This window comes from Nymphalis io, chromosome 7, assembly GCF_905147045.1.
Source record: "Nymphalis io chromosome 7, ilAglIoxx1.1, whole genome shotgun sequence".
In the NCBI taxonomy this organism is placed as follows: domain Eukaryota; kingdom Metazoa; phylum Arthropoda; class Insecta; order Lepidoptera; family Nymphalidae; genus Nymphalis; species Nymphalis io.
Window position 1 is genome coordinate 6,996,505 of NC_065894.1, and position 12,502 is coordinate 7,009,006.

Consider the following 12,502-nt stretch of genomic DNA (forward strand, 5'->3'; position numbering starts at 1 on the left):
ACTTAGTATTAAAGGATGAATGAGCCAGTGTAATTACAGGCACAAGGGACCACAACATCTTCGTTTCCAATGTTTGCGCATTGACGATATAAGGAATGGTTAATATTTTTTACATCGCTAATTTCTATGGACGGTGGTGATCACTTAACATCAGGTGACCCAATTGCCCGTCCGCCTACCTATAACATAAAAAAAAAACACTATGACGACGACAGCTTGATTAAATGTCCCTTTTTAAATTAATATAAATTAAATGAATCCTGTTACACACTGCATTAATGTTGCTAAAAGATGAACATAAGGCGATTTAAATATACTTTTTGTTTTTTGCGAACCTGAAAAATGTACATATTTTGCTGGTATTATTCATCACGGCCTCAATATGCAGATTTAACTTTTTTTTTTAAATAATCCTTCCGTATAATTTTAATATATTTGTACATCTCAAACTGCTTAATCACGTTGTTAAGTAAATATATTAAAATCAATAACTTAGTTTGGGAAACATTTGTCTTTATTGGTTGTTAAATTAGTATACAATAAAGACGAGAATGGCTTGAAAGTTTCTCTGGCGTTGATGAAAATCGATATAGAACCCTCACGTGTTAAAAATATATTAAATATTTATTTTAGGCTAAATATTTCATTATTTGTCGAGGAAAGTTATGTCGGAAACATTTAATACCGTGCTAGCTACTTGCGGGAGCGTTGGGCGGATGAATAATTTATACATGCACCTGCGCCCGCTGATGTCATTCGGAACAAAAACGAAAAATAAATGTAGATAGAATTAAATAAAGCACTTAATTCAACATCTTAATTATGAAAAACATTTACAGTTTCCATTTGAATAATAATAATTATAATTATAATATCCTGGGACATTGTGTACACACGGTCATCTGATCCCAAACTAAGCAGAGCTTGTACTATGGAAACCAGACAACTGTTATACTACATTTACTACTTTTCTTTTGTAAATACATACTTATATAGATAATTACACCCAGACTCGGGTCAAACAGACATGTTCATGCACACAAATGTCTGTCCTGGGTAGGAATCGAACCCACAACCATCGGCGTGAAAGGCAAGTATCTACCAACCACGCCAACCGGCTCATCATAATAACGCGTTAACATTTTCAATATTTTGTTCAGCAGTTAAGTGTCGATGTCTCATGAATATTGCCAATGAAATGCTATTGCATCAAATAAAATAAAACTTAGCAATATAGCATTGACGTAAGTCGGTATATCGTCATAATATAATTATTACTTTTTATTATAATGCAATCCTGTTTAAGACTTTCATGTATTTACTTCAATGATGTCATTGAATGATGAGTTATCAAGCTAATTCTTTTTATAGTTTAGATAAAGAATAAAAAAGATACATTTATAAATATATACGTTTGTAAATTAATTATTTCGAAGTCATCGTTATAAAAATTTATTATGATTAATTGGCCTATGATAAACTAGCTTAGCCCTTATTTAAGAATCAATTTTATTTTATACAATTTGTTATAAATTAAGAATATTATTAATTAATCACCTACATGTCGTATATATGAGAAAATTTGAAAAAAATATATATCCATTGAAAGTTCAAAGTTCAAAGACCGTTTTTAATCGTAAATCATTTACACTGTTTTATTTATGCGCTGAAACAATGAAATACATATAAACAGTATTCATTTAAATGCGAATATATAAACTACATGAAATAATAGCAAATATAAATGATGACAACATAATCGTTAAAAACATATTTTTTCACAGACAAGATTAATTTGATATATTACAATTTAAATATTCCTATTTATATTGTGTATTTATATATATCAACAACATCAAACATTAGTATATATGTGCCTAATGTATTTAGAATCATTACATAACAGTCAAACTACTTTATTATTCTCGCTTATCGTGGTTGTTTCAAATAATGCTATTGTCAAATTCAATTTGTTTCAGATTACATAGCGAGGTACGGCCGGATGGCGGAGCAAGCGGCAAGGCGCAAGTTCTGGCAAATCTTATCCGCTGTGGAATATTGCCACGAAAGGCGGATTGTACACAGGGATCTGAAGGTTGGTATATACAGAAATGTTATGATTCAATTATTTAGTCGTCTTCATATTGCTTTTAGAAGAAACTTTAGTATTTTTTTATCTTAGTTGCTTTTACTTTCCTAACTAATGTTATAAATTCGAAGATGAGTTTGTTTGTTGTCTTAACTTTTCAACCGACTATCATGAAATTTTGAATACACGTTGTCAGAGGTATTGAAAAGGACGTATAGTAAGTATCTGACACGTGGGCTAAGCCGCAGACGGAAACTGGTATATTATATTTCTTTATCCTAAAGTCTATACGTAAAACTAATTTAAAACCCATTAATTGACAAATAAATTAAAACTAAAAGTATCTAAATATTTTTAATTTAAGTATGACGTATATTCTTTCTTATCTAAATATTTACGAACTTGAGAGTACATAAAATTTCAATAGTAAGATAAAACCGGAAGCAGTTGCTCTTGTCGTTTAAGGTTGGATGGGGAGGAACCTATGTATGAATATACATGATATAGTTTTATGAAGCCGTTAATCCCGATAGCACAAGCTATATAAAAAATCAACGTTCACACTAGTTTTTGGCAAATAATAAATGTAGCCTTAGTTCCCTTATTTTCTCATAATATGTGTATAGATAACAAGTTTTCACTCGCGGCTTCGCCTGCATGTTAAGGGAGGGGGAGGTATTAGATATAAAAAAGTGGCTTATGTCCTTTCTTGAGGCTCAAACTTGCTTCCTAACAAATTTCACCAAAATCAGTTTTGTGATTTGACCGTGAAAACATAACAGACACATATTAAAAGAAATACTCTAATATTGGCTACGCGTTATAATAATTTCGCCAGAAGATCGGGTCACAAAACATTGTAAAGGATCTCGTTAACGTGCTTATCCTATCGGAGTACGTGTAGGTGTTGAACGATCTAACTTTTCTCATTTAGGCGGAGAACTTGTTACTGGACGCGAATATGAATATCAAGATCGCCGACTTCGGGTTCAGCAACTATTATGCGACGGGGGAGCTTCTGGCGACGTGGTGTGGGTCTCCGCCTTACGCCGCGCCCGAAGTATTCGAAGGAAAACGTTACACCGGCCCTGAAATTGACATATGGGTATGTTATTGCTTTTCTTTTGTTAGATGTCCAACGAACGACATTGCTACCATAGTTTCATTTTTTATTATTTATGCACTTGTTGACATTAAATTTTGCACATAGCTTTGGTATTGAAAACAAAACAATCTAAAAATAACAGCCTGTAAATGTCTCACTGCTGGGCAAAAGAGAAAAGTTATGAAGCTTATTCCACTACGCTGCTCCAAAGCGAGTTAGTTGACTTCAACACAACGAAGTAGAATTTTATCATACAAATTGGTCTCTAAAGCCGAACACAATATACATTATCAGCACAAATTAAGTAATGTTCCAGCCATGTATCTACACTAAATATTATTGATTTTTAGTACATGGATTAAACAAAAAATTGTTCAGTAAAACTTTTTCATATTTTGACTTGATCTTATTTGTCAATTTCAATTACTAAATAAAGATACTTTGGCAAAAAAAAAATCAGATATTTTAAGACTATTAAATGTACAAGAGAATTTGTTATAATAAGGCTAAGGACTTTTATACAGCTATTTTATGTCTCTCGTGTAAATAAATAAAATGTTTTAAGATAATAAATTTACTTTGTATGGTAGACGGTTTGACGCAAATTGACTAAATTAAGGGAGCTAATATTATTTTTATGATTTTTCATTTTATTTAAACAACATTCTTGTTTAGATACTTACGGTGGTTTCGGGTTGTTAAATTTTAGTCTTTATAGTTAACAAAATAAGAATCAGATGTATTGAAATCTATGTTATAATTTTACGGTACATTTAATAAGACTGGTAGCATTTGCCTTGACGTTTTTTTAATACGAAACGTTCGCAGTTTACTCGTAACGAGCTGCTTTAATTTCCTTTCGAAATAATTTATGCCTTTTAAATGCTATTAACGTTGCTAGTGAGCTAAGAGAACCGTTTCATTTAAGAAAATCTTGTATAATAAGAAATAAATTATGAAATTAAACAGATGTGCAAAACTGCACTTTGAAGGTTTCTGGTCTGCTATTGGGTGAATTTATGAGCTTTGATCATTAAACGTTATACGATTTGAGGTAAGAAGGAATTTATTATGACTTTTCTTCTTATATCGGATAAATAAGCAGTTTAAAGCAATTATGAACATTTTGTTTCGTTTAAATGAAAATCGCTCTTTTCCCTTCTTTTTGAAAATATTTATGTTTGATTAGATTAAGAAATGGTGTATCACGAAAGTATCGAATCGGTCTAACAATTAATCACTTTCGTCGTAATTATCCGAGTAGTTGCGTCAAAGGACTATCTTACGTATTCCACTAGAAGATGTGAATGGTTTTCAGAGCCTCGGGGTAGTGTTGTATGTGTTGGTGTGCGGCGCGCTGCCTTTCGACGGCTCTACCCTTCAATCGCTAAGGGACAGAGTGCTTTCTGGAAGGTTTAGAATACCGTACTTTATGAGCGAAGGTAAGTGATATTGTGTTTTTTAATGTTTTCTTTTGTTATTTTGTAAATGAGTAAGTATTATTACTTCGTAATTGACAGATATATTTCATTAAATATTTATACATCTGTACCAAATTTCTATACGAGAAAATCGTTTAACATAAACCAATAAAAATATTGGATTAAAAGAAAACAGTATTATTAGACACATTCGAAAGAGCCACTGGCATTGTTATAAAGAAGAAGTCTGAAACTGTAGTAATAAACTAACAGACTAATCCGAAGTAATTTACTTCGCAAGTTTGAGAGATTTAATGCGGATGGATCTTGACAGACACATTACTAAATGGAAATCGTCTCCCTTGCTCTTATTCAACTACAGGTTGAAAACTTTAAACCCAAGTCGTAAAATTAATGTTACGAAATAGGTCATTACGTACGCGTGTAGAATATTTATATTGTTATCGTAATTACGTTCTAGTTCTTTTGTGACCAATCGATTAACAACAATCGATTTATTTTTATCGATACTTATTGTTATTTAATGTCTATATGAGAAAAATGTATTTATATATAAATTTATTACACAGCAATGCTACAAAATAGTTGTAACAATTTCATTCACTTCATATCTCACTCGTGAAATATTAAAAGCCATCTTCGGTGTTACACTATTTTAATGCGCGGCCAACCACGGTATATTTGATAATACGTCCATTGTGCCAATAATTACACTGGCTCACCGTTCAAAAGAGAAATGCTCGAATTAAAGTATTGCCGTTTTGCGTTAATGCGGTATGGCTAAAAAAATCAACTGCTTGTATTTATTTTCATGCTTTACCAGATATATATTACATTAAATAACATTGTTTCCACAAAATTTAATTTGTTGTAAATCCTTACAACACGTTAAAGTTACATTAAGGAAAACTAATAATAAAAATATGACTGATGTTAATATTTACTGCATTTATCATATTTATTATATCATTCATTCACTTAATTATATGAAAAAATCACTAAATTATATGATTATATTGTGACTCCATCTCGAGTTATACGATTACGACCTGACCTTTAGATAGATCAGAAATGAGACGAAGCGAGCCCATGGTTCACCATATAGTACGCACTCCTACGAGTGGAATGAACACATTAACGTCAATTTCATTAGACATTCTGCGAACAACGTCTAGGCCCTGTGATGTTGGAGGTCAAAGGGCATTTCCCGCCCTTGCCTTGTTTTGTTTTTAATTATAAAATTATTTAACTAAATTAGAGTTATTTTTGAGCATGACTTTTTATGACTGAATATTTTAATTTTACACCTGATAATGGTGGACCATTATCAGACATACTGTATAAGGCCACGTAAACGAATTTCGTTTAAGGTTTGCGAATTTACGACCTTCACAAAGACATAAGTGTTCGGTGACTAAGTGCATATATATTTATATTAAGATTCAGCAGTTCAAAAATCGTTCGTTTGCAAAGTTTAGTGTAATTGAATAGCCCTTCTGTTTTACAAATAAATGTTTGTCATACATAATGTATTTTCATGAACGGTTATTCTTTCATACAACTTTCGTGCAACCTTCGCTGAAATTGAGTATAAGTTACAAAAAAGGAATTATATTTACATAAAATTTATACTCATATTGAAAGTCTGAATTGTGTTATGTTAAATTACATCGACATTGAATAAAAAATATATATTAAATTACATATTTGTTTTAGGAACATCACACAATATTTTATGAACAATTTTTTATATATGTAAATATTAATTTATTTTCTCGAAAACGGATTTATCGTTTTGACTCAAATTTAGAATTTAAAGAATGTTTTCCTTTTAAAGTTTATCTATGTTGGTATATTTCCCGTAAAAACTTAATTTTCGTAAACGTAAACTTCTTCTTACTTTCCTATTATTTATCTAACTGTATGATTTATTTTGTAACTATTGTGTAACTGTGTTGGCCTAAAAAATACTAATAACATTCATAACAACCTAAGCTTTAACATATAAAGCTGATACTAAACAAAGTTCGATGTAACACGATAGTTATATGAAGTAAAGGAATTTCCTAGCAGAAACAAGTTAGCTTCGCATTCCAGATGAAAATGAAACAGTCGGGTACATAGAAAACGGCAACGCAGTTTGTGTTAACTACATTAAGCAATGTTTGACGTAAATAAATCTATCTCAAAGTTTATATGCTTAATGAATGATTGGTATGTGTTGACGATGATTTCGTTCTTACTAATCTCTTTAACATACCGTAATGATTAAAAGAAAGTGTTTTGACGAACTTTAAACCCATAAAGATAATTAGTGATCATGACAGTTAAAAATTTTTTTAAGTACGGAAATAAGTTGTTTGCATATTTATAGATTGATGTCCAGTTGAAGGTTAACGATAATAAGTTTGTATTATCATGAATCTTCCTGACCAAAAAGTACAGATAAAATATAATGAAATCGATAAGCTACTCGATAATGTACTTGCGTCATCACCTTGTTCAATCATGCATCCCGCAGGCCCGGCTCGTAAACATTACGTTTTCATAAACTAGAAAATTATTATGTGCGAAACAGACTACAAAATTGTTTTGCATTATTTTTTTCTCTGACACACATATCTTTATCTCTAGATATACCATACATCGTACTTACAATAACTGATGATTGAATCTAAATTCAATTGGTATAATATGAATGAAGTACCTAAAATATGTATGAATTTTTATATGGGCAATATTTAAAAATATCCTCAAAAAATGCTTGTAATTATTTTTTGAGGTTATCAATATAAAACAAATGTACTGACGTCATTATTATAATGTAACTCCGAGTATGGCCGTGAAATGTCAAATTAATGTTATGTACACAGAGATATTCTCTAAAGCATTAAAATTAAGATAATTTGCTTGTAGTATTAAGATGAATTATCAAAGATCGCGTAAGTCTTAATAAGGCGACATAAGATACTCTCACATACTTGTTATGATTCATATTGAACGTAGCTTAAAACTTTAATCTTAAAGCTCCCAAAGAAGTTTTACGTGAATATTTTGAAAATACTTTGAAGAAAATATCTTTAGGTGTTGACTGTACTTGCAATTGAAAGTAGCGGCTGTGTCAAACTCGACATGGCTATCAACTCTTTATATCGCTATAAATGCATGTTGTCTGACGATAATGTACAGAGCTAATATTTTACGACAACTACGTCACATTTTATAGAATACTGAAATTATTACCGAGGTAACTTATACGTAATACGCTCGGGAAGAACTAACATCTGATAATGGCGTAAATTGTTATAACAATATTGTCCCTGCGTCTTCATGAGTTAACAAGTAGTTCTTAATAATTAATTGCCGAGCGTGTTTAATATTATGCTATATTATTATTATTGCAGTATTTCTTTTGTTTTAAAATATATTATAAGCAACATTTATCAGTGTAGCGTATGTTCGTGACACTTAACAATAGATGCCCAATGTTATCGAGATAAAGTTACTAGATCTATTTATCTAACACCTATTCATGTGATCAAGATAGAATTATAAAATGTGTACCTACTCGATTTTTCCTGTTGAATTAGTTCTTAATATTTTATCCGTTACGGTTTCATTATAATATTTATAAATCTTCCTCACTTATTCTATAAAACATTGACAGAGCGAATTTCATATATATAATAAGTATTAATGATTGATTTAAGGATAAGGATATATAAAAAAAGCTGTTATTTATATATCCTTATGTAGACGGCGATTTGGTTCCTTAAGTATGTTTTATTTACCTCACAGCTGTTAATATTTGAGTACAAGTAAAAGTAGGTAAAATAAAACGTTACGCTTTTTCAGTGCATTTGCGTCTGTTCATTCAGTAAACACCTTGATGCTGATGACGGTAGTGCCAAAAATAGTATTATTGACGCCTTCTACGTAAACTCAAACGTCGAGCATAGGTTTGACGCAAGAAATGTTAATGACTTTATATATACATACTGAATATTAGAACAATGCATGTGTGTAGGTGTAGATATATTTGAATATTTTCAGTTAAATAAAAAGAAAAAAATCATTTTATTTAATAGTATGATACACATGGCTTATTTGTTACGAAATAATTGGAAATTCTAAAGCTACGCTTGCATTTTTAGTCACAGTTCTAACATTAATTTTACGACACTCGTAGTTTCTATCTGAACGAAATTTTTACGAAAAGTATTCTTGATACCTACCCATAAAAGACCTTATGAACAATATTTGAAAAGAAAGAGGCAGTTAGCAAATAAAAAGAAAGTGCCTAGAAGAATCAAAAGGTACCTACTATTTTATTTAAAAGACTGCTGTATATTGTAGTATTTATCCCTAGAGTCTTGGCCTTGCTCGACTAACGCTGGAGGCGGCGAGTCTGTTAAAGGAAAAACGTTATTGGATACGTGACTTAAATTCCCAAAACGTAGAATGCATATTTAAATGTATTAATAACAGATGAAATAATTCATTTAATATTTACAATTTTGATAGTTCAGAATCGAACGTATAGTTAATGATGGTAAGGTTTTGAGCATGTTCGATTGAGTTGGCACCACCGATCAAAAGATGAGACAGCATAATTACCAGTACGAGACAAAATTTTATTTGTCATGGCCTGGCGCCGATTTGCCGGTATAAGAAATAGTTAATATTTTTATATGTTCGATGGTGACCATTTACTGAATAAAAGATTTCATGTAAAGCATTTGTATTAAATGAATATATATTTTTCAATGAAGTCACTTTAATTTCTGACCTTAATTAGGTACTTAAAACATCAATAACCAAATGCATTGTTCCCTCTATTTACACACAATACATTTTTGCAAGTTAACAGTCAATTAAACATATGATAAATATTTTCATTATTTTTTTTATAATTGCAAGTTTTGCAATTATAACCGATGATATCCGACTATAATGTTTACTGAGTCGAAAAATATAATATCGAGTTTCAATACAGTTAGTGCACAATAAGCTCATCCATCCAGTTATCGACTAGTATTCACGTTGTGTAACCAGCCAATTTGAGTAATTTATGCTGGCAATACTAGGTCATTTCACACTTCAATAATGTCATGAAATAATAATATATATCTGGCAATCATGTTAATAGAGCCGAGATGGTCCAGTGGTAAGAACATGTGAATCTTAACCGATGATCGTGGGTTCAAACCCGGGCAAGCACCACTGAATTTTCATGTGCTTAATTTGTGATTATAATTCATCTCGTGCTTTACGGTGAAGGAAAACATCGTGAGGAAACCTGCATGTGTCTAATTTCACTGAAATTCTGCCACATGTGTATTCCACCAACCCGCATTGGAGCAGCGTGGTGGAATAAGCTCCAAACCTTCTCCTCAAAAAGAGGAGAGGAGGCCTTTAGCCCAGCAGTGGGACATTCACAGGCTGTTACGGTTACGGAATCATGTTAAATCAATTTAATTTTGCACATAATTAAATTTAAATATTATACCAAAAATAATAGATAAAGTTTATCACACATAGAATATATAGATAGTTTTTGTTGATTAACATAATACATATGAATTGTAATAAATAAAAAAAAAAGAGTTTCATGCCCGCTCTTTTCAATAAAATGTAGGTACATGCCAAACAAGTGATTTGCATTCAATTTAAACATGAATTTCAAAAGTGCTTGTAAGAGCCTATTTAAATAAAGAGTATTGTTATTATGATCGTGACCGTCGTAACTATTTTCGTTGCTTCATTAACTTAAATCGTTTCTAGAGTTTTATAAAAAAAGATACATAAATAATTTTTTTTTTTTTGTTAATTTATAAAATCCAGAAAAAACATTTATATATACGTGAACTAAATCTATTTAGCGCAATTTCTAGTTGTTTTTTTTTTTAATTTAAGTTATCGCTACTACTAACTACTACTGTTAAAATTGAAGTATGTATTCATGTTGCAAAATTAAAATGTTTTACACCTAACGGGCTCACCTGACTTACCATACGTAAAGTAATTTATGAATAATTCATATTCCTTAAAGAATGAAGCGCGTCTTGAAAAATTTCCAGTGAACTGAGAAATTTTGGGAGAGTATAATTTAGAAATCCCCTAACGAATTATTCTAGAATCTGGAGTTTTGTTAATATTAATTATAATTTAATAATTTTGTAATTCACTTCAATATTATTTCAACGCTTTTCTTCTACTAAGACGGGTGTAACAAAAAAGAAAATATCGTTTATGAAATTAACATTGGAATGAGAAAATCTTTATATGTTACGCCAGCGAAGCAATTAACACGCAACGATCTTGATACGCTAACTTATGTGCAAATGCATATGATAAATACAGACATGTTTGAACGAAGACTGCTTCTTTATTGTTTTAATTTATTATTTTATAAATTAGTAACTCGATGGTAAGTGGTCACTTTAGCTCATAAATATTACACCTGGGATCATTAATAAGCAATGGGTTTTGCGATGTTATATCTTTTGTATTACCCAACACTGTCTAAACAATGAACTCAGCAATATATTTTTTTACTGCTTGTCGGTACAATAATTCACAATTCGATACCTAACCTAACATACAGATGGGTCTGCACACGGAGCTATAGTTTAAATTTTTGTACTTGCTTGTAGGTCTTTGTGCAAGCCTCTCTTTGTAGGTACTACCCGCTTATCACATATTCTACATTTACAAGAGACAACATCCTAATAGTATATAATTATTCATTATATATATAGTTCATTCCGATATTAAGCTAATACTAATATACGATAAAAAACCATATACATCGAAAATTGTTGTAAGTATTAATAATTATAAAACAAACATGTTGGTAAATTCGCAAATTTAACAAATTCGCGGTCACAAGAGATCGTACATATATTTTTTTTTTCGTAGGGCAAACGTCTTTGTGCTTGTCTTGTTGTTTTTTTTATTAGTCTTATTGCTTTTTTTAGGATTTATATTTTGGATAATTTGCACAAATTCAAAACGATATTAATGTTAGTTAAAATATTTGTCGAAATTTTATAAATAACGAAAACAAAATAAGTAAGTATTATTTTTTCTATAAAAATGTATTGTAGCAATTATTGATTGATTCTTGCTCTACGATTAAAGTTTATTGAAATTAAAGATATATTTGACGAAATTTCCTATGTTAAAGCGACCATAGAAAGAAAATAAATATGATAAACAAGGAAAAAAAGTCATGCACGCAGATAATTATATGACAAGATTAATATTTTGTGTTTTTGCATAAAAATACATTATTTTATAATTAAATTCTGAATAAGACGAAATATTCGAAGTGCGTCACGTATGTCGTGTTTACATCTTATGTTTTATGGCCAGCGATTAGTTGCTGGCAAGCATCAGCGACCGCCGGTGACGGCGCGGCGGCTTCGCTCGTAAAACTGCACCAAGTTCATGGCACAACATAACTTGCGGCGCCCACTGGCTTTCCACGATTTTATTAAATAACACCCGCACATTTTTCACACGATTGCGTCAATGGTCAGGCAGAGCACGCGATATTTGCGTCCGAGCGATTATTAATAGAAACGCCTGGCGAAAACTTCACTAGTCATCGATTTTATTTTAGGAGGAAATGAACCAAGTAAATAAAATAGTACGAAATTACTCCAAGTTGATGCGCGGCGTGTTTTGTTTTGCGCAAACTGCAAGATTTGGACGCACATTCTATTTCGCGCGCGCTATAATTAAGCGAATATTTATAATTGAATTCGTCGCTCTAATTGAAACTATGTTTTGTTTAATGCAAAGTAAAGATATCCTCCTCTCGCTAAGAATGAAATATTTACATAAGATTATTTTCGGTGG

General features: G+C 30.9%; 1 protein-coding gene across 1 annotated transcript in view; it reads left to right on the forward strand.

Annotated features, from left to right (window-relative positions):
• LOC126769661 (serine/threonine-protein kinase SIK2) overlaps positions 1-12,502 on the forward strand; it is a 41,900-nt gene that overhangs the window by 22,179 nt on the left and 7,219 nt on the right. Inside the window, exons 4-6 of the mRNA XM_050488546.1 lie at positions 1,980-2,095; positions 3,024-3,194; positions 4,513-4,636. Of these exons, the coding sequence (XP_050344503.1) occupies positions 1,980-2,095; positions 3,024-3,194; positions 4,513-4,636 (411 nt within the window). The remainder of the gene's footprint in view (positions 1-1,979; positions 2,096-3,023; positions 3,195-4,512; positions 4,637-12,502) is intronic.